The 22,208-nt window shown below is 47.5% G+C and overlaps 3 protein-coding genes across 52 annotated transcripts in view; 1 reads left to right on the top strand and 2 right to left on the bottom strand.

Moving 5' to 3' along the window:
* LOC110484213 (ubiquitin-associated protein 2) overlaps positions 1-12,719 on the top strand; it is a 253,283-nt gene extending 240,564 nt beyond the window's left edge. For 25 of the 50 annotated variants that reach the window (XM_085566144.1, XM_085566170.1, XM_085566141.1 and 22 more), the window contains 7 exons: positions 4,404-4,482; positions 5,508-5,722; positions 7,056-7,155; positions 7,220-7,345; positions 8,693-8,760; positions 9,735-9,926; positions 11,421-12,521. In XM_085566144.1, the coding sequence (XP_085422270.1) occupies positions 4,404-4,482; positions 5,508-5,722; positions 7,056-7,155; positions 7,220-7,345; positions 8,693-8,760; positions 9,735-9,926; positions 11,421-11,516 (876 nt within the window). In that variant the 3' untranslated portion in view covers positions 11,517-12,521. Of the gene's footprint in view, positions 1-4,403; positions 4,483-5,507; positions 5,723-7,055; positions 7,156-7,219; positions 7,346-8,692; positions 9,061-9,734; positions 9,927-11,420 lie in introns of all 50 variants that reach the window. The other 25 variants (XM_085566159.1, XM_085566152.1, XM_085566161.1 and 22 more) reach the window with 3 other exon arrangements.
* Positions 532-5,511, bottom strand: LOC146763800 (interferon-like). The gene is made up of 2 exons (XM_085566199.1): positions 3,344-5,511; positions 532-3,292 (listed from the first exon to the last, which is right to left on the bottom strand). The coding sequence occupies exon 2, from the start codon at positions 1,265-1,267 to the stop codon at positions 545-547; it is 723 nt and encodes a 240-aa protein (XP_085422325.1). The 5' UTR covers positions 1,268-3,292; positions 3,344-5,511; the 3' UTR covers positions 532-544.
* A 2,072-nt stretch (positions 12,720-14,791) lies between the features above and the next one.
* Positions 14,792-22,208, bottom strand: part of UBE2R2 (ubiquitin conjugating enzyme E2 R2) — a 54,328-nt gene continuing 46,911 nt past the window's right edge. Inside the window, exons 4-5 of the mRNA XM_021538947.3 lie at positions 19,575-19,709; positions 14,792-18,263 (exon numbers count right to left, since the gene is read on the bottom strand). Coding sequence (XP_021394622.1) covers positions 18,044-18,263; positions 19,575-19,709 — 355 coding nt within the window. The 3' untranslated portion in view covers positions 14,792-18,043. The remainder of the gene's footprint in view (positions 18,264-19,574; positions 19,710-22,208) is intronic.

Here is a 22,208-nt window from a genome sequence, read left to right as displayed (position 1 = left end):
ACCATTCCCTGGGAGCGTGCTATCCATAGCCTTTGATCCAGGCAGGATGCATTGGCAAGATGGGCTGCAGGACAGAGACTCATCCCCTCACAGCCTGAGGGGACCATGTCTTTGCATGTCAGGTCTAAGCGTGGAGCACAGTGAGCACAGCTTAGCTTTTTCATTCTTTTTTGTTTTTACAAAAAGTCTTTATTTCTAACAAAAGAATAAATAAATAAATAAATAAATAAATGGCCAGCCAAAGAAATAAATAATTGACTAAGTTAATTAATGAATTAAATAAGTAAGCAAACAGAGTTCTGTGATAAATAGTGATTGGCATTCCCACAGTAGTTCCCCAGTGTCCATGATCCCCTTGCCGTTCATCAGGTGAGGTTGCAGTCCGGATGAACGCGGTAATTCCACAGGTAACAATACCTTCTGTATCCCCAGTGTCTCGTAGGTGTCCATGAATGTGTAGCACAGAAATTTCCTCTTCCTTCCTCTCCAGTGCCTGTGGTTTGGGTGTGGGCTGTGCCACATACTGGCCCCAGTGCCACCACGCTCATAGGCCTTTCCCCATCAGCTCATCGGTTGGAAGACGTGTGACTGGTACCAAGTGATCCCAGCCTGGGCTCCTGCTGTCACCACTCAATCCATGGCTACTGGTGCTGGCTGGCGATGGGTGTTTGTTCTCTGTGGGTTTAGTGGGGTCCAGAGCAGCTTGGTGCTTCATGCGCCGTATGAGTTTGTCCACGTGTTGTAAGCAGACACGAGCTTCGAGGCGGACGTGGTCCCAGGCGCAGGCGCTGTGGCTGTGTGCCTGGAGAAAGGCGTGGATTTTCCCGAAGTACTTGTTGATGGTGAGCCGCGGGTCGCTTTGTCCTATGAAGAGCAGGGGGTCGTTGGGGAGGCATTGATTGAGGTGGTGGATGTGGTGATCCAGTTTGTTGAGGAGGAGGTTGCGAGCGTGGCTGGGCCAGCGCTGGCGGGTGCTGTTGGAGCTGAGGGTGTGGAAGAGGCGCTGGAGGATGCGCAGGGCGGTGGCGGCGGCTTGGTGCGGGCTGAGGTTGTTGCGGAGGAGGCTGTCATTAAGGAATGGTGGGTTCTGGAGATTGCAGGGCTCTCTTATGTTTGGAGCCATGTCCTTCAGGAGCTTGAACGCCTCCCCTGGATCGTGGCTTTGCAGATGTCGGCATGGGAGGCCAGTTGTGAGAGCTGCGATGAAGAGCAGTAGTGCTAGGGTGCTGTGCCACAGGCAGGGCTGTGCACATCCAGGTGTAGCCATGGTGGAGCTTTAGGCGCTGTGCAGGATCCTCCAGTGTCTTGTCGGTCTCGGTGGTGGTGGTTGGTTTTCTTGGGGTGCTGCCGGTTGTGCAGTTTTATGTGCCCATGCCCATGCTTTCCTTTCATCACTATTCTCTAGAGAATTTCCCTTTTCCGTTTTCACTTTTGTTTTTTCTGTTTGCTTTCTCTTGAGGGCCTTGGTGCTTGTCACTGACCAGGAGGGGACGCTGCTATGAGAACTGGAGCTGAAACTTTGTCAAGGCTGCTGCCAGGGGGAACCCTGGCTCTTGAGCTATTGCAGGATACGAAAGTGTGCCATAAGCTTTCTGGTTGGCTGTGTTGGGGATTTGTTTCAGGGTTGTGTTTTCATCTTTTGTGTGCTTTGTGTGTTGCCTTTTTTTAGGGTTTAGTTTGAAATTTCTGTACCTGCCAGCATCTGTTTTTTCTTATTGCATGCTCTAATATTATTTATATATAATGTTTATTTTGCATGTTAATTAGTGCTTTCTTATATTTTTAATTGACAAATATTGTTAATTTTCTAGTCTTTTAAAATTCTTTTTGTATGTGTATATGCATTTGTATGCTAATACTTATTTTTTCTGTGGCACCTGTAGCTTTGCTAATGCAAGAGTTTTTCCTCTCTCTACAATATCTTGGAGAATATTTTTGGAGCCATCTCTCATAACCCTGTATCCAGAGTTAATTCCCCTTGGTATGTTGGTAGTTAGAAATATATGCACAGATGTCATACAGGATTTTTTTAATCTACACTTCATGCAGTGTTTGTTCTTTCTGGATTTTGTTTTTTTTTTTAAATTATGTTGTGAATTCTTTGTGAAAACATGGTAATGTTAGATGGTCTGAGGGCAGGAGCAGGAGGGAATATTTCTATTTCATATCCCAGCCCACTTACATGTGAAAAGTGAAAGTGGGCAGAGTTCCAGGTGTGAGTCATCACTGCTTCCTCTGTAACTTCAGCAGCAAGAGATCCCCATGGTTGCTGATAAAGCAAGAATGGGATTTTCTCCTGAGATTTTTTTTTAAAAATAAATCCAAGTAATGTGTGTATTGTTGATGTAAAGTCTCACTGTGGATTTTTTTTTTTTTTTTTTTTTTAGGTTCTTTTGGTGTATGTTACATTAGGATATGCTGTCTTCTCTGTTCATCTGTTGCAGAGAACTTACAAATGTGTCAGCTGGTGTGTGTGGTACCCAGTGAGCTGCTGGGTGGAATTTAAATTTATTATGTCTCATCACTTATTCTGTTTTCATAATTTTCTGCTTCACTTTTTTTCACTCTAGGGTGCTTCTCCTTTTGTAGGTTAGGAGATATCTGTGATGTTTGAAGAGCAGAGTGTCTTCCCCGATATTTTCCTTCGGGCAGGCATGAACTGCAGACATAACTGCCTTGCACGCATATTTTCTAATGAGTTTTTAATTTGAATGTGTGTATGCACAAATAGGATACAGATATAATTGCTACCCATAACACCATCTTCTCATGCAGATTTGATCATATCTTGTCCAGTTCGTATAGGAGGAAAATGTTAGTGTGCTAGTTCATATCAGCTGAACTGTGTTCACATCTCTTCTCTAGATCTTCTTTTCATGGCATTTTCATCAGAAGGTTATGAGAGTTCTGCTTTTGAGCAACCTGCTAAGACTTCTAATGTGAATTTAGTTGTGTTTTGCCAAGTGATTCAGGCTGGAGTTTTTAAGGAGGGGAATTACCAGGGAAGGAAATGTTGATGATGTAACAGCACCATTACAAGTTACAGAAAGCACATACAATACTAAAACTTTGCCACATTATTTCATATTCAGTGATGGAGTATTGGGTATAGGAGACAGGGAAGTGATGCACAGAAGTGGAGCAAGGTGGAGGGTGCTGTCCACTCTGAGAAAACATTTAAGGCAGTATGGCATTTGCAGAGAGGGGTGTGATAAAGAAGGAGATATATCCAGTATTTGAAAAAGTGTGAAAATTGATACATTACTATTTGGACTACTATTACTTACTAGACCTACATTACTAAGACTACTTACATTACTTAGACTACTATTACTTACTAGACTTATTACTACTTAGACTACTATTACTCCAATCTATTTTTGGATTGGAGGAGGTGAGGAGAACATGAAAATTAGGAGACAAAAACCAGATTATCAGACCCACAGGTGGAGTTCACCCAGAGAGACAAGGGCAAACTTCTTGCTTTTCTCCCAAACTGAGGTCAAAATACTGCTTTGGTTTTGCTGGCATGCCCCGTCATTTCAGAGTGCAAGCTTTCTAGTGTTGCTTACCTTCTTGTAGAAGACCTAGAAGAATGATCTAAAGCAGTGGTTTCCACCTTTTCTATGCACCCTATTAGCAAAAAATATGTGAGCACTCACCTTCAGTATAGTTTTACTTCTGAATTATATACATATACCCCTGTATTAGTGTGTATATATATATTATAAAACATACCCTAAGATAAAAATGAAAAAAAAGGAGAGAAAGGTTAAATGCTGTTTTAAAATTATCTTAAGTTGTATTTACCAAAGGTATCATATCAATTTTCTTCCTGCAACCCAATGGATTGGATACCCACCCCACTTTGGAGACTATGGCCTGAGGTCTCCTGTAAAGGAGTTTAAATAAATTTTCTAGTCATCTAATAGTAACTGGTTTTCTGTCTCTTTTGATGTATTTGTTGTTTTCGTAGCTGACATTTCCATTTTTAGAAAACAGGGCATGATACAAGGGCAAAACCTTAGACTTATATCCATGTTGTGATTGCACTCCTGGCCTGACCCCAGGCCTTTGAGCCACAATGCTCAGTTCTCTTTCAGCCAGTCTCACTGGAAGATGACAGTTCAGTGTGGGGCGCTGTGTGGGATATCATTTAGTTATTGCCTTTAACTTACCATTAAGAGATGAAATATTTGTATATAACACAAAAAGTGTCTATAAAGTAGGTTTATTTTTAGCTTGAGGCTCCAGGTAAATTTTAAGCTCTGCTGCACAACATAAGGTCAGCTTCCACTCAAACCCCCTTTAGTTCTTACTTTTAAAATTTTCTTCTGTCTCTAGTGTGCAGTTCGTCAGATCTGTAGTTTCAGCTATTAATAAATGGTGTTATCTCTTCCAAGGATTACTATGGAATTACATTCCCGGCTCCTGCAACCTTGACAGGCAGAGATGGGAGCCTTGCTAACAACCCGTACTCAGGTGAGTTCTAGTTAAAGATGAGGATGGCAAGTGAGATATGCTGGTTTCTCAGTGCAGATCATCCTGCTGTTGCTCAAAGAGGATCTGCTTTTCCCTTCTGTGGTCAAAGAAATCCTTCCTTGTTCTTTCTCTTGCTCTTTAGCTGTCATTGTGCAAAAAGATGGTATTAGTGCCATCCAGGATTTCAGCCAGTGCTTTTCATCCACTGCCAGTTGATTGCATCTTAAAACTGTAGCCATAGGCATTGTGGTTCCTATAATGATGGTATTAAGTGCTCTCATACTTCCTAGTAACCAACAAAAGGGAATACTGGTTGGGAATGAGGTAGAAGGGATTGATGTATGTCAGGCTGCCAAAAAGTACAAGTGTTTGTGAATTTTATGCTTCATGATGACTTCTCTTGGAAGGCTGGTTTTGGGTTAATAATTGAATTTCCCTTCCTGCTTCTTCAATAAGGTGGCCCACGATGCAAGCCTTGTTTTCCTGGCCTTCAGCTACTGTCTTCAGAACTGTGGTGGTGTGAGGAACTGGACATCTTAACTAGTCATGCTTGACAAATAAATAGACATTGGCAAAAATATGCCCATCCCTGCCTGTAAATCCTAACCTGCTTTCAGCCCATGAAGCTTAGCTAAACAGGTTAACCCCCAGGAGAGTCACAATTTAACCCAACAATCATTGGCTCTCTGGCTATTTACCATGCTTCCGCTTTTAGCATGTTTTATTGCAATGATCTGATAGTAATGAGTCTGCTCAGACCATGTGAGATAGGTAAGTATTGGCATCTCTCTTTATCAGTGGAGTAGCCATGGCACAGAGTTCTGTGCCATGAAAAGGCAATATCCCTGTGGCTGTCAGGAACAGAGACTGGGTGAGGGCTTCCCATAAACAACTGCAGGCTTTCAGGTGCAGGATGTGTCCTGTTCCGTAGTTGTCTGCTTCTATTCAGAGGATGTTAAGTCTATTGAATTCTCCACCTTTGCTGTATCTTTGGTAGCTTTTCTGACCAGTTCTTTCTTTCACAGGTGATGTAACAAAATATGGCCGTGGAGATACTGCCTCTCCTGCTCCTGCAACCACTCTGGCCCAGCCACAGCAGAACCATACACAGACTCACCACACGACTCAGCAGCCCTTCCTCAACCCGACCCTGCCCCCAGGGTACAGCTACACTGGGCTCCCTTACTATGCTGGGATGCCCGGTGTTCCCAGTGCATTCCAATATGGGCCAACCATGTTTGTAAGTGTGACGGCCTCAACTGTAATGCTCCCTGCATGCCTCTCTAGTTTTGCTTTCTCCAGCCCAAACACTCCACATCTTGGAATTATAGGAAGGTTTGGGTTGGAAAGTATCATCAAAGACGGTCTTGTTCCAATCCTCCTGCCATGGGCAGGGACACCTTCCACTAGACCAGATTGCTCAGAGCCCCATCCATCCTGACCTTGAACACTTCCAGGGATGTGGGCCATCCGCATCTTCTCCAGGCAACCTGTGCCAGTGCCACACCACCCTCATGGTGATGACTATTTTCTTTATATCTAATATGAATCTATCACCTTTCAGTTTAAAACACCTGCCCTTCATCCTGTCACTGCCTGATAAAATGTTTTTCCCATCTGTCCTATAAGACTCCTTTAAGTGTGGAAAGATCACAGTAAGGTCTCCCTAGAGCCTTTTTTTCTCCTGGATGAACAGCCCCAATTCTCAGCCTGTTGTCATAGGAGAGCGGAGCCCATCCCCTTGATTCATCTTTGTGACTTCCTCTGGATCTGCTCCAACAGGTCCACAGCTTCCTCATACTGAGGACTCCAGAGCTGAAGTCAGTATTCAGGTGGATTCTCATTAGAATGGAATACAGTCAGCTTCCCCAGTCTGCAGGTGATCTCCAAAAACATGCAACGTGAGAAAATAGCTGCAGTCTCACCCAGAAGAAAACAAAAATTTTTAAAGCCAAGAACTCATGGACCTCTGTGCAAGTTTTTGCAAGTTTCTGTAAATAGCTGACAGTAGCATTTTGTGGGCTTGCTGTGCCTGAAAACCCTTACTAGTCCTGGAGAGTCAAGGGGAGACCCAAAGCTGAATCAGTGAGCCGGGATGGAGGAGACCCCATTAAGAGACCAGGGCAGGAAGTCTCAGGAGGAAAAAGGTTTTTTGGGAAGAGGTGCTGCTCCAGGCAGAAGGGTAGATGAGGATATTAAGGGCCCTGTAGGATAGTATTTTATGAACAGCCTCAGGCAGGAATTGATGTTTACTTTGAGTCTGTGGCTGTTCTCAGGTTTGTGGGTAAAAAATTGCTGTTTACATTCAGCATATGAAAGAAACACGCAGCCTGTTCTGAGGGAAGGCTGCACTGCAATCACAGGGACAGCTCTAGGATAACTCCTGTGACGCAGATCCACTATAGCAGCTGCTGTATTTCCACTATTGTTGCTGTAAGCAGTCCCATGCCATCCCAGTCCTCGCAACTCCAGACTGAATTCCCGACATGAGGTGGAAGGTACCTTCCCCACTAGATGGCAGAGGGATCCTGTGCTCCAGCTGACGGCCGTTTTTGTTCCCGTCCTTTGTCTAGGTACCTCCAGCATCTGCTAAACAGCATGGAGTCAACCTGAATACGGCATCGACTCCCTTTCAGCAGACGAGTGGCTACAGCCAGCATGGCTATGGTGCAGGTAAGGCCCCAGCCCTGCTCCCTTCTGAGCCCCCACGGTGCTGCTCACGCACCGTAACGCCCGGTCTTGTGCACTCTGGCAGGCTACGATGACTTATCGCAGGGAACAGCAGCTGGAGATTACAGCAAAGGAGGCTACAGTGGGTCATCTCAAGCACAAAACAAATCTGCTGGCACTGGACCTGGGAAAGGTAACACTTTGAGACTGGAGGTTCCTCTGGAGTGGGATTTAGTAGGGCAAACTCCCAGTGCTGTGCAGTCAACACAGCAGCCAGCTCTAAAGAGGGTTGTGATCCAAGCTCTTTCTCCATCTCCCATATATAAAATGCTTTTCTAATGACCCAGTTGTTCCTTCTAAACCTCATGGCTGAACTTGGCATAAAGATTTGTGCAGCTGATGCACAGCTGGGTCCAGTTACACATGGGAGAAATGGTAAGCTGCTTCCTAAGCCAAAGCATTCTTTGCTGAAGAATACAGTGATCCTTCAACAGTGCTGCGATTTTAAAACTTAAGCAGTTCAGTGCTGTTGCTGAAATGATCCTCTGCCAAATCATAGCTAGATTTTTAGTTTCTTGGAAGGCACCTGAGACACCCACGTCTTGGAGAGGAGCAGGGCACTTCACGCATCTCTGGGCTGTCTAGCTGCTGCCTGTAGACACTCATAATGTTGTGTAGTGCCTTGAAATGTTTCTTTTGTGACTATAAAAGCTGAAGAATTTATCCAGATCTTACAAAAGCTCTGTTTGGCACATGCTGGTTAGATCTGAGAAGTATATACTGGGCTGCTTAGCACTATATGGTTCACCTTCATTCTAAAGCAAGTACAAAGCATTTTCTCTGCATTTGAAACACCAGGTGGTCACTCTTTTCAGTGGAGAAGCAATCCAGGAAGTATCCAAGCAATTCAGCAGTGTTCAAGGAGGGTTACAAAAGCTTAGAGCAGTATCCTTGAGCCCAGATCTCTGATTCACTGAACAAAGCAACCGTTGGCTTTATTCTGATCCACGTGGAATTATCAGAGCCACTCTTTATAAAACTGTGAATAAGTGTCTCTGAGCCAGTGATGCTGATTCTGTCAGGGCAGAAGAGCACTGCAGACTTCACTCTTCTGTAGGATGTGAAAGGACAGGGGCTCAGATGTGTAGGAGATGCTGAGTCTCATCACTCAGGGCACTACTGGAAAGCTCTTGAATGCTGCAATAGAGCCAAATGCACTTCCGATCCTAGGGGAGTGCTGGCTTTTTGTGGGCTTCAGTGAGTGGTCAGTGCAGCCAACTGCTGCCTGGTGAGTGCTTTGGAATGTGAGTGTTAATGGCTTGGTGTGGACCTGGGTGATTTATCCCAGTGGGCTTCAACAGTGGGAACAAGAAGCTGAGCCTTTTCTTCTGTTCCCATGTGGGGTGCTGTGGGTCTGAAAATGGAGAAATAGCAGGGCAGTGCATCCCCTGAGGCTTCCAGAGGTGCCAGGAGCAAAGCTTGGGATTGTGCTGGCTGGTGGGGTGACATTCTCACCTTTGGTGGTGGTTCTGTTTTCCAGGTGTTTCTGTGACCTCCAGTAACACGGGTGTGCCTGATATCAGTGGCTCAGTCTATAACAAGACTCAGGTGAGGAGTGTTGGACCCTCCTCCCTCAGGGCCCAAGGCTGATGACTCCTACTCCCAGGCTGGCCAGTCTCAGGGTCAGCAGGCCACGGCATCTCTAATGCTGGCTCTGTTTGCTGCTGAAGTGAAGTCTCATCCTCTGTCCCACTGTTTCTGCGGTGTCAGCTCCTGACAGCAGCTGCTCGCAGAGGCTCAGTGCTCCCTGTGCTGCACACTGCCCACGCTACACCATGCCAGCAGTGTCCTGGGTGCAAATGAAGTTATGGGTGTTAGCATTTTTTGTCCAAATAGCCCCTAAAGCAGGTGAGTTGAGAGGCTGTTTGCTTTCCATCAGAGGGACAGGCAGTAGTGCCCGCCTCTAACACCCAAGGGTCCCTGTCCCAAGCTCCTGTGGCCATTGTTCAGCATGCAGCTTCCCAAGCAAAGAAGAAAATGCTTTGACAATCTGTTTTCTGCAGTGGGCTTATGTCCAGCTCCCTTTTGCTCCTCCCTGCATCCTCAGTGGGGGAAATAGGTGTCTGGCTGCAATCCATGATTACAGGTAGGAAGCTAGCTGTCAGCTCCATGCTTAGGGGTCAAGCTTTGGCCAGCTGGAGGAAAATACTACTGCAACTTCCTGTGTTTTTGTTGGGTGCCCTGGATAGGTTGAGTAATTCTAGGCTGAGTCCTCTTACTGGGGGAAGGACTGATTAGGCAGCTGCTGCAATCCCATGTCCCTCTGAATGGAAAGAGGTCGGAAAAATAAAACCCCACAATGTCTGTGAAAATAATTTCAAGAGCCATTAGCGCAGAAATACAGGTGAGAACAGGAGCTGAAACTCATCCTCTGGTGTGCTTGCAGGTATTCAGTGTGACTTGGCTTACTTGTGGGGTAGGTGAAAGGTTCAGGTGATGTGTGTTTGGGCCAGTCTTGTTCTGGTCTGCCTGGATCTACTCACACCAGTGTCTGACACTTGTGCCCATTGCTCCCTGTGCAGACGTTTGACAAGCAGGGATTCCATGCTGGCACTCCGCCTCCCTTCAGCCTGCCTTCTGCTCTTGGATCCACTGGTCCCCTGAACCCTGGTGCTGCCCCGGGTTATGCTCCAGCCCCGTTTCTCCATATCCTCCCAGCGCATCAGCAGCCTCATTCCCAGATGCTGCATCACCACCTTCAGCAGGATGGGCAGGTGAGTCAGCCCCTTCTGCATCTGCAGCATCCCCAAGAACACATTGCTCCCACTTCCCAGCAGGGTCTTGGGGTATTTGTTTCCTTCTGCTGTTTGCTTTGCTCACTGGGAATGGGCCTGGGCAGCAGTGGCTGTTGACCAGCTTGGGGAGGGAAGTTCAGCAAGGGGAAATGCCACTTCTGTGCCTGGGGAGAAAACAGGCCTGTGCACCAATATAAGTCAGGAACCACCTGCTCAGCAGAAAAGGTCCTGGGTGGCCTGGTGAGCACAAACTCCATGATCCAGCAATGTGCCCTTCCAGCAAAAAAGAACAGTGGGACCCTGAGCTGCACCAGGCTCAGCATTGCCAGCAGGTGAGGGCAACTGATCCCTGCCCTCTGCTCAGCCCTGGTGAGGCCACAGCTGCAGTGTTGTGTCTGCTTGGCTCCCCACTGTGGGAGAGACATGGATGTGTTGGAGAGTGTCCAGTGAAGGACTGATGTAGGGGCTGGATCCTGTTTCCTGTGAGGAAAGGCTGGGGGAGCTGGGACAGTTCGGCCTGGAGAGCACTGAGAGAGGATCTCATCAATGTACAGAAAGGGAAGATGTAAAGAAGATGGAGCCAGGTTCTTTCCAGTGGTATCCAGTGACAGGAACAGGGACAGTGGGCACAAACTGGAACTCAAGAGGTTCCCTCTGAATATCAGAGAAAATGTTTTTGCTGGGATGGTGACCAAGCACTGCCCAGGAAGCTGGTGGAGTCTCCATGCTTGAAGTTGTCTGGGAATGATGCTGGTCAGCTGGCTCTTAAATTAGCAGCTCTTAGTTGCTTAAGCAAAGGGGTTGGACAAGATACCTCAAGAGATCCCTGCCAGCCTCAGCCAGGTTATAATTGTGTGAAGAGCCCATCCTGCTGTGGGCTGGGGAGGGATGGTTTGTGACGTGTGAAGCGAGGCAGGTGCTGCAGTGCCCTGCCAGGGGGTCAGGAGGGCATGATGAGAGCACTTGTACTGTGATTCTGGAGAAAAATCAAGCATCCCCTGCAGGTTGCGTGTCAGCTCCAATTCGGTTTCACCTGCACATGTGTTTACTTTTCCAACCACTAAATATTCCCAGAAAAAAACAGTGTTCAGCTTTAGAGTCCAGTAATAGGACATGATTTTGCACTCCAAATGTGTGACATCCTTGTCTGGCTCACCTTAGGAAAGCTCCTTTGCTGTGCCTGACCCTGCTCCTCACTTCCCTTGTGCTTGAGCCTGTTGTGCTTGGGAGGCAGTGGGATGGTGCGTCCCCAAGCTCCTGCCTGGTGTGCCCATGGTTGCTTGGCCTGAACTGCAACCTTGTATGGATGTAGAAATGGTGCAGGGCAGAAACAAATCTGTTTGGGGGTGGGGGGACACTGCTGTGCTGCTGCATGTCCAGGCTGTCCCTGGTGATTTGGGGCATGCTTGTTTTCCTGGGAATGCTGGTGCTGTGGCAGCTGATGCTCCTGTCTCCTTTGTTTCCCTTTTCTAGGGTGGATCTGGCCAACGCAACCAACCCAGCACCATGCAGCAAAAGTCTCAGGCTACCAAAACTGCCTATGGCACTTCTCCATACTGGACAAACTAAACCCGAAACCGGGGAGGTGGGGAGAGAATGAAAAGAGAGGAGGAAGGAAAAGGAAAAGAAAGAAAAAGAAAAGAAAAGAAAAGAAAAGAAAAGAAAAGAAAAGAAAAGAAAAGAAAAGAAAAGAAAAGAAAAGAAAAGAAAAGAAAAGAAAAGAAAAGAAAAGAAAAGAAAAGAAAAGAAAAGAAGAAAAGAAAGAAAAGAGAAAAAGCTGAAGCCCATTCTTGGAATTATTAGGAAAAATAACTGCTCAGCCAAATGTCTGTGCGGGGAGTACTGCAGCCAGCCAGCCAGCCATCCTCTGTGTGACTCACCTGCTTCCTCTTTGAGTTGCTGTTATATGTAATATATTTATGTATGTATTTGTAAATGTAATAGAGCCTAAATGTGGTTTTCTGCATCTTGCAGCCTGTTTTATTTTCTTTGTAGGAAAGAAAACTAATTATTCATTTTCCATCTGCATCGTTCTTTGTTTTGTATTTTAAGTTCTATGGGTTTTGTAACTGTCAAAGACAAACTGAGCCCTTTTTTTGGAGCTGGAGCCCATTTATTTAATGCAGTTCCAAATTCAGACAAATAAGGAGACCTGCCCTTCCAAAAATCTAAATCAAGATATGTCCTGTTGGTTTGATTTTACCCCCCAGTCCCCAATAAAGGTGTTATTTTAGAGGGGGAAAATAAAAGAAAGAAAAAGAAAGTTCTGTGGGCCTTCCTCTTTCTTTCATTTCATGCCTCCTGCCCTCTTGCTGTGGAAGAGAAGCTCTTGTGGGCAGTTTCATCACTGCAGCCTTGAGCTGCAGTCTCAACTTCTAATTCTTCAAATTTTTAATAATAATAATAAAAAGGACAGGGTTTAGGTTTTTGTTTGTGCAGAGGCTTTTTGTTGGTGGTGATTTTCTCTAGAAAGAAACTTTGGATGGCTCAGTGTGTCCTGGAACCTCCTTTGCATCATTAGAGGCAAAAACTATGTAGCGGTTTCTTAAATAAAAGTATAAGCTGTGTCTTGTACCTCTTTTTGCCCTGAGCCACCTTCCCAGGAAAGCCAGAGCTACTGGATGGAAACTTCATCTGCCCCTCCCCGCTTTTTTTAAAACATAGACCTTGGAGGCAACTCCTGGTCCTTCTTGTCATGCACCAGTGCAGTGAATGTTCTAGGAGTTTCATTTCTTTATAGCCCTTCCTTCACCTAATAAAGATCTGATCATATCACTGGTGTTTGTCTGCATTTTCAAAGGCTCCAGGAGCAGTTTTACTCTTACAGCCTGTCCCTTTCTACCTGTTCCTACAATAGGAGCCAAGCTGGGAGGGTAAAAGCAGCAGGTAGGTCTTACAACAGTGAGTTTACCTGTGTGCTGACAGCTCTCAGGCACCCACAGCAAGGATGGGATCTGGGGCTGCACCCTTGCTGCTGCCATGAGCAGCCTGTTCTGCCTTTGGTGTCTCCTGGGTGGTGCTCCGAGTCCCTTTGAGCAGCTGGATTGATAAGAACAGAGCACGGCTGCAGCTCTGCCCTCTCGCTTTGCTCACGAGGTCCATGGGCTCCACTGGGATTCTGGAAGGACAGGGGTGTGAGAGCTCCTGAGGGAAGTCTCCTGCCCCAGAATTACCCTTCTGGTCATCCTGTCCCTGTGCAGCAGAGGGGGTGGGTAAATGTGAAGTATGCAACAGGCGTGGGGCTTTTATTATTTCAGTACCAACAAGAAAAAAGTCTGTTTCTATCCTAAAGACCATTTTTCTTTCTCTGTTATCAGCTCTTGGCCCCTGTGAGACCCAGTTCTCACCTAGGCCTCCCTTGGTCTCTGAGCAGCACAAGAACTACAATGGCATTCCTCTGCCCTGCCTTAGGTTTTGACACTGGTTGAATTCCAATAGCTGCTCCAAGCCCTTTTCAGCTGCTGTCCCACTGCCAACAGCTTTGGGCCCTGAATGTCAAGGAGGGCAAAAATGTTTCTGCAGGCTGAGGCCCATCAATTTGTACAAGACTGTGCCAGCAGCTGAGCCCTCACAGCAGCAGCACCTCATTTACCTGTTTCAAAGCACAGACTTGCCCAGGGCTGCCTTCACTCTTGAGGTCTCACCCAGTGGTGCGCTGCAGGTCTAGCTCAGTTCTTGTGTGCATGTCACAGTCCCGAGGCAGCTGGAGCTGGGGAAAGGCAATGGCAGAGATGGTGCCAGTCCCCAGCAGCCCCTGGGCCTCAGGTCTCACACCTTCCCAGCTGCCCTGCGGTCCTGCCTTCAGCCACAGGCAGGCTCCTCTCCTCTCTTTGTGAGACTCAACAAAATGTTCCTCCCTTCCCTTACACTGTCACTTCAGCAGGATTTGCCTGCAGCAATTTCACTCTCTAAGCCCTATTCCACTGATGCAGAAGCAAGGTTGCCCAGCTGCACTTGGCCACCAAGGAAAGAAAAGGAACCCACCCCCCCAGCTTTGCTGCCCCTGAGACTTACCCAGGGCAGGGTGGCTGGAGCCCTTGCCCTGCCTTTGGTCCCAAACTGCTGCAGGAAGAAGCAGCTGCTGGCAGTTCTAGGCAGCCCATGCTGTAGGGTCAGACAGGAGACAGAAGCAGGCCGGATCCCAGACAGCACCATCCCTCCTGGTCCCTTTCCGTAGATTGGAGACTGCTTTTGGAAGGGAGTTCCAAAATGCCATCGCCCTTCCTCCAGCTCAGCTGTGCAGCAGAAGCATTTGGGCTCCAGCCACATTTGACTCAGCAGCTGCTGTGCTGCCATCAATACCAAGTGCAGCCAGTGCAACTCCCTAACACTTGTCCCGCTAGTTTTAGCTCGACTGCAGCAGCTGGGGCACTGCAAACACCCTGCTCTCCTCCCGAGCCTGCAGGGAACAGCACTGGACTGGCAGGGCTGGCACCCAGCAGTCAAACTGCTCCTCCACCCTGTCCAACCCTTTCAGGACCACTGAGCTCCTGCCCTGCCAGGGCACTGGCCACCATTAGCTCTGGCCCAGATCCTGCATCCCTGCTCCAGTCACATGAATCCATGAACCACCTTCTCACTGCTCTCCCCCTTCCTACTTAGCAAAACTAAATATAACTGCAAAGGTCTGGCCTTTTGCCAAAGTCCTCTAAATCAGTTTCTTCTTTAGTCTTAGGTGCAGGCAGCTGTCAAACTGCAGCATTATTCTGCAATAAACTTATTGGTGTATAAATATGTCCACTGATCCCAGAGCAGCAATGAACTCATGAACAGCTGCTATTCAAAGGTTTGAGTAATCCATGCAATGCTACCAGCTCAAACATGGAAGTAACTGCACGGAGATATTCATTTCACATTTTTATTAGTAGACAGATGTGCAGAAAAGACAAAATATAACTACCGAAGGAGAAGACAACACAAAAATGCATCAGTTAATTCTTTCTGGTAAATTATACTGAAGAAAAAAAGGAAAAGGTCTAGGAGTTCAGCTAAGAAAACTACTAAGAAATCTAGTGTACCCTGCTGGTTTCAGAATGGTTGAAAACTGCATTTGAAGGGACATGTAGCTGCAAATGTAAACGCTAGTATTGACTGAAACAGGAGAAAAGGGGTTAAGAAAAACCCAGAATACACAGAGCAGGTAAACATTTTTCTGCAATCTCTTAAATAGTTTCAAAAAAATCCCCTAATACTTCAGTTGTATTTCAAAAAAAGGAAACCAGCAAGTCAACAAGCAATGACACTGCACAGGACAGTGGGGAAGAGAAATTAATCTGGTTAATGTCAGAGCTCTCAAAAGGGGTTGCTTTTTTTGTCATTAAAAAAGAGTAACAGAAGAGTTGTAGTAATGCATCTTACAACACCAAGCTTGGAAATACAAGTCACTGGAGAGTATACAGTGAAGACGGTCAAAAGTACAAGGGAAATCCTGAAAGATGCAGTATCCTCATTTCCAACCAAGTCATCAGCAAAGCCAGTGTTGCCACAATCTGCTCCTTCACTCCCTACAGCCGTCTGAAAGTTGGAGGTTGGTGCCCCTGCCCTGGCGTGGCCCCGAGTCCAGTCCTGCAGCTGGGAGCATCAGGGACCCATTTGCCAACCCTGGTGCTGACCTAGCAGGGCTGGTGTGAAGCTGGGGGTGCCCCACACTGTCACTAAACACAGGGGAGCCCTGCTGCAGGCTCCAAAAAGCACCTGGGGCTGAGTCAGTCCTTGCTGGAAGAAAGCTGACACCTCAGGAGGGTGCAGCTGCCTTCCCAGGTGACATGCAAGCAGGAGGGCAGGTGGCACAAGGAATCACCACTCGGGCAGAGGGATGCACCACCAGGGCAGGGACTGTCCCTGCAAACCCCAGCCAAATAACACTTTGGAAACATCTGCCTTGCTCACTCCATGTGGAGCCCCGAGGGCCTTCCTCTCCATCCGGACAGCTCACTCGGAGCTTTTTTGCTCAGTCTTACCCCAGGACGCAGCCATGGAGCAGATCCACAACAAAGCCTGCTCCCACCGAAGCACCCCCGAGGGACCTGCAGCTGGGGACGTACCATGGAAAACCCTGAGACACACAGAGGGGAGGTGCAGGCTCTGGTCAGGGTGATGCCTCTGTACCTCTGGGGACCAAGGGTCTCACCCAAGCAGGGCCAGCATCTCCAATCTGCTCCTGGGGCTGCCAGGCCCAGCTGCCAATCCAGGGATCATGCAAGAGGGGAACTTGGGGCACCGCACCACAGCCAAACATGAGCACGTTGCAACAGGGGGAGAGCCGACGGCCTGAAGAAGAGGGGTCTGAGACACGAACATGCAGGACCCCCTGCCCACGATGCAGTGTCTTAAGCTCTGCCAAGGGTCCCAAAAACATGCGGGAGGCTGAGATTGGGCCATCAGCTGAAGCACACTGCTGAACAGCCTGTCAAAACCTGCTGCTGGCTGGCTCTGCTGTGGGGCTGCACATACCCCTGTGCCCCAGGGAGCCGGGCAGGAGAGAGCCCAGCCCTGCCAACCTCTGCCCGCAGCACAGACAGTCCGCACACCCCGTGGGCACCAAAGCAAGCTCCAAACTCCCCTGGCCCCAAGGGCTCTTTGAATTCTTCTGGGAAATGCATGCAAAATATTTCTTTAAAAAAAAGTCTAGTCTTTGCTACCTCTTACCACTCTGCTGAAAATCCACAGTAAAGAATTTGCTTCCATAAAAATGGAAGTGCTGGAGGAGAACAAACAGAATTCCCCTCTTTTAGGAGCTCTTCTGTGTGTAGCTGAAGCCTCAATCCATAACTTTAGCCTCCATGTTTAGGCAAAGAATTAGAATGGAAGTCAATGCCCAAGAAAGGTGGGCAGAATTCCAGGTACCATAAGGGAGCTAGGATCTCACACTTTATCACTTGGATTGTCATTTTTTAAATCATAAACCTTTTTATTTCCAATGTAGTTAATTACCTTTTCTTTGTAGACAAACCTGCATCTAAGCAAGTGCATGTCAGCTCTTTTTAAGTTCAGCTGCACAGAGCCGCACCTGCCCACAGGTGACCTACACAAGCGGCAGAAGGCAGCTCCCGATGCACAGGGCTGGGGCTGCAGGGAGCAAGGGCTGCCAGCCAGCACGGGGCAGGAGGCTACTGGTCTATCCCACTGTCAAAAATAAGTCCACCATGAATGGCAGCCCTCTGGGCAGCAGGATGTACATCTGCTCTCCTCCCTCCAGAGAGGGGCAGCTGGCAGCAGATCTCAGCAGAACAGCTAAACTGAACTTTTTCAGCTCTATCCTAGTCTGGGTAAAAAAAAAAAAAAAAAAAAGAAAAAAGAAAAAAAAAAAAGAGCAACCCAGGGCTCAGTTGTACAGATGTGAAGTGTTAGGTGTTTATTTTATGTTCATATCACAAGCCTTTTCCAGAGACAAAGTTGCTGTTGCTTGTGCCCTCTGGGGCTCCAGGGGCCAGCGATTTGCTAACTTAGCAGGCTGAAAAGGATTACTGTACCTTTCAGTGACATCCCATCAAGCTCAACACACAGTAGCTTTACACTCTCTGCCCCACACCTTATAAAGGAAAAGCCACCACCACAAGGCTAAACGAATGTACACACGCTATTATTGTAAATGGAGCAGCTAAACCTTGGCAATTTGCTTCGTGGGGATTTTTTTTTCTTCCGAGTAAATGCAGCACTTTGAGCTCCCAAAAACCCGGCTTCCAATGGATTTGTTCCAGCTTTAAATACATTAAACATCTCAATGCAAGACTGTATTTAATTCAAGACTCTAAACACGAGCAAACCTGTTTTGCTGTCAGCATTTCGTAGAGAAGTGAAAAGGGGAGTTTCTTTTTTAAAAAGAAATTGTAATACAGTGATGAAAGGGCTAAGAATGCAAGAATTCAGACATTCTGTGGCGGGTCTCTAAGAGGTCCATAAAAAAGAAGCAAACAGATCCATACAACAGGAGACAGCAGGAGACAAAGTTTTGTGTTGGTTTTTTTTTTTGTTTTTGTGTTTTTTGTTTTTTTTTTTGACACCCCCCCCACTTTTTTGCTGGACTGCTGCTAGGTTACCGCTGCTCTCTTCTGGCCTGAGTCGGCAGGGCAGTACAGGGGCATAGAGGGAGCAAGTCACGACTCCTCATTGCCAGAATCATCATCATCGTAACAGTCGGCATCCTCCTCCTCCTCATCTTCATCGTCAATGTCGTCATCGTACAAATCGTCGTAAAGCAAATCTGAACTGTTATCATTGGAAGGCACTTTAGTTTTGATGCAGTACTCTGCCAGTGTAGTGGGGACCTTCACACCATCCTTCTCTGCCTCAGCTTTGGTAGCCAAAACCTGTTTCCTGTGGGGAAACACAGAGGGGATGTGAGCAGGGCCGTGTACCAGTGGCTCAGCTCTCCGCCCTCCTCTCCAGGCCCTGCCCAGCCCTCCTGGCAGCTGGAGATGGGAGCTGAGGTTTGCAGGACGCGCCACAAACAGCACTGGAAAGAGATTTCATTCCTGCAGGCCCAGGCTTGGGAGCACGCCAAGGGGGTTTGCAGCACACACACTCTCGGCAACATATGAAATCAGTTATCCCACAGACTCTGCACTAGAGACCTGCTAGAGGCCAAAACAAATTCCATTTGCTACCGTAGGGATGGTCAGGGATTTCCTAGGATGATTTATGGACTCTGCCGCTGACAATTCTCCCACAGCACGCCCAAAACTGCAATTCCAACAAGCCTTTGCCAGTTCCCAGCTCCCACCGGAGGGTCAGAGCAGCTGGGGCACATGGCAGCGCCCCAGGACACATCCTGAGGCTCACAGAAACCAAGTATTTTCCATCACCCCGAGCCAGGCCTGGCTGCTGCATCCCAGCAGGGAGGAGCAGATGGCAGCCTGTCCTCTCACCCACCCAGGGCCCATCACTCTGCCATGCCCTGTGTGCAGTGCACCCAGCTCTGCTGGAGCCAAGGGAGCTGAAGGATTCTCTGCACAGAGTCCCCCTGGCCCCACCCAGGGCCACATCCTGCTTGCCCATCTGGCAGAGACAATGCAGATGTGGCCTCATGCCAGCAGTCCTGCTCCAGGTCGGACTGTCCCTCCACAGCAGCCTTGGCCCACGCTCACATCATCCCCCTGCAGCTCCTGATGAACCATGGACTTCTTCAAGGGCAGGACTGACCAGTGGTTTCAGCTAATCCAACTCAGCTCTGCAAGCCCTTGACAAATCCTGCTGATGCTCCTTTGTATTGGAGGGACAAGATTATGATTCATGCAGGCATAAAGCACAGAAATTAGTAGGCTGCAGTCAGTTTGCATCACATCCCAAGCAATGCAGGGCTTAACGACAAGCAGGGACTTTGACTAGGATTTACTATTAGCCAATAGGTTTTGCAAAGCATTATGACATATTAGTCAAAAAAAAAAAAAACAAACCAATTTAAAGAAAAATCAGCCCAGTCCTCCTTCCCCAGAAGTTTGCACTGCTTCTCTGTGCTGAAAAATTCTAGAGGGACTTGAAGCATGGACTTTGAATAAGACACTGAAATTAATTTCCAAATGACATTCTGCTGCGAGATGCAGGTTTCAGCAAATTCTGGAAGCAGCCTGTTTGATAGGATTCAAAGCAGAATGCTGGTAGTCCAGCATCACATCTGGCAAAGCTTACCTTATGATTTCGGCATACTCCTTGTCTTTTCCTTTACTGTCCCTCCATTTCCTGAACATGACTGATGCATCCACATTGGCTGGGGAGAATGTGTTGGGCTCATTAAGCAAAGAGATTACACTCAGTAAGATAGTCCTGAAAGAGGTAATCACAATGGCAGTCAGAGCTAAAGCATTCATGGATTCTAGATATCCACAACTTCTTTAGGTGTTGCATCACAAACTTGTTTGAAGCCAAGTCTTAAGCTGAGGACAGTATTTTTAAGTGAGAAGAGGTATTTATGAACCTCAGGCCATGGACACTGGTGTAGGGAAGGTGGCACAACACAAACCTCATGTGACTACAGACCATTATGTCTGTGCTTAGGACAGGGCAGCACAGAAAGCTATAATCAGGCCAGAATTCAGCTTGTCTGCACTTTCCACAGATGGGATGGGGCTGGAAATCTGCTCTGTGAGCTGCTCCTGGTGGCTTGCAGCCTCCAGCAGGAAGCCAGGCTGTTTGCCTGCCCTGCAGAGGGAGAAGGACCACTATGATCCAAGGCCAGCAGAAATTACTTTTCCCCTGCCCTGCCAGGTGTCTGGGAGGCTGAGGCTGGGGCAGGACTCCTCAGCTTGTGCCCTGCTGAGACTGCAGCAGCAGCAGCTCTCAAGCTCTCAAGCACAGCAAGGGAAAGACAGTGTAGATGCTTTTCAATGCCCAGGCAAGGTGCCAGGGCCCAGTGGGATTCAGCTGCCGGTACTCGGCAGAGCCAACATGAGCCAATCATGTAACCCCTGGCAGGCAGGCAGGCAGACAGACAGTCTTCTGGGATTTCCAGCCAGGTGCCCTGCTCTGCTGGCATTTACCAGCTGCAAACACCATCCTCTTGCCCAAAGCTTTCTCCTGCAGTTCTTAGAACCCTGCACTTGAAAGACGCACCATTGCTGCTCATGTCTCATGTGTCTCAACCAGCACAGACACCCATACCCAGCCACCTGCTGTAGCTGTCACCATGACAGCATCACTCATCCCAGTGGTCCTGCCAGCAGCAGCTTCCCTTTCAAGTGGAAGGGACAAACAAGGGACAGGGAATAGCTCTTGAAACACAGCATTAGCTAACAGCCACTTTGCAGACCTTAATTAAAGGAGACTGGGAGCCACAGCTCTGCACTGATTCAGAGGCATGTTCAGAGCACATCTACCAGATCGTATATCTGGTACAATTCCAGGAAATGCTTGGTCATTTGGATACTGAGTATCTTGAAAGGTTTTGAAAATAAACACTTGTATCTGAACAGACTGTTCGGCACACCTATCAAGAGAGGCTTATACAATTCATTTTCTAAATTATAAAATTCTGTACAAAAAGAGAACAGCACCTCTGGAAGAAACTGTCTCACTGGATTGGAATGATGGGCAGAAGAGATCATTTTCTACTTCATCTCAAGAATTCATTTAAGAGCCTTTGATTCTCTGCAAACAGGCCAGCATGTCAGTTCCAGCATCATGCAGCAGCTTTCACGTAGAGCAAACAAAGTCTAGGGAAGGTCAAGGACAGGAATTCATATCTGGATTTAGCATCTGCTCTACCACACTTCCATCAACACTGAAGAAAAGCCAATTTTCACTATGGTGTCCAGACATCAAAGTTACTGCAAAGCTACTTAAATACACCAAGACAACTGTATTAGCAGTGAAGCTCTCCAAGCTCTTCCTTCCCATCCAGCACAATAGATCAGCTCCAGCATTGCTGATATCTTTAAAGCTGGACAGTGTCCTACAACTCAAATCTGGCTGCCCTGAACAAGGTACAGTAACAGAAAGGCACCCCAGCATGGGGGATCTGACAAGACTAAAACCTCTAAAACAGCTCAACCATGTGGGACTGAAAATCTCAGCGCCAGATGCAAACTGCATGGGCTGGATACAGACTGAGTCTCTGGAATATTGTCAGGGATCTGTTTCCCCTTCAGACAAGGCTGCTGTAGCATGGAAGAGCAGCCAGCAGGGGCTCAAGGAAACAGACCTGTTCTCGTTTTTTCTCCTGTATCAGTATAAGAAGGCTCAGACACAGATCAATTTCTCCCCAAAGAGACATGACATAGATTGGCTGGTGCTCCCAACCAGCACATCCTATTATATTCCTTGTTGAAAAAGGAATTTTTTTTTTTTCATTCCAGCTGCTATCTACATTGTAGCCTTTTTAGAGCTACCTCAGGATGTAGGTATAGATTGGTCCAAGTGTATTTTTGCCTTCTGGTATAAAGTTAAACATTTTAGCCTAGGCTGCACTGACAGTCACGTTACTGCAGCAAGCTGTTTGTGGAATCTGCCCAAATCTTAGGCAGCAAAAAAAACGAAGAAAAATGGCAATCCTCAAGAAACAAAGCAATAGGCAGACAGTACACCACCTATCTGCAGGAGATACAGGTGTACCAGTACCTTGAGTCGTGGCCTGTGCAGTTCAAGGGTAGGGGAGACAAAGGGGATGTGGAGAAGGACAACTAAAATGACCAGAGAGCCCCAGCCCCGACCCTTCTACCACTCACTCAGCTCCATGGGACATAGGAAGCAGTATTCTCTCTCTCCCACACAGATCAGAGCTGCATTCCTTCACATCTTGCTGGGTTTTGCCCTGTTTACTTATGCCTG

Source organism: Lonchura striata, chromosome Z (assembly GCF_050655825.1).
Source record: "Lonchura striata isolate lonStrDom1 chromosome Z, ASM5065582v1, whole genome shotgun sequence".
NCBI classification, from domain to species: domain Eukaryota; kingdom Metazoa; phylum Chordata; class Aves; order Passeriformes; family Estrildidae; genus Lonchura; species Lonchura striata.
The sequence above is the reverse complement of the archived record's forward strand: the minus strand, read 5'-3'. Positions and strand labels throughout refer to the sequence as shown.

Excerpts from the sequence above, each read along its gene's own strand:
- LOC146763800 (XM_085566199.1), bottom strand. The coding sequence starts at position 1,267 with ATGGCTACACCTGGATGTGCACAGCCCTGCCTGTGGCACAGCACCCTA.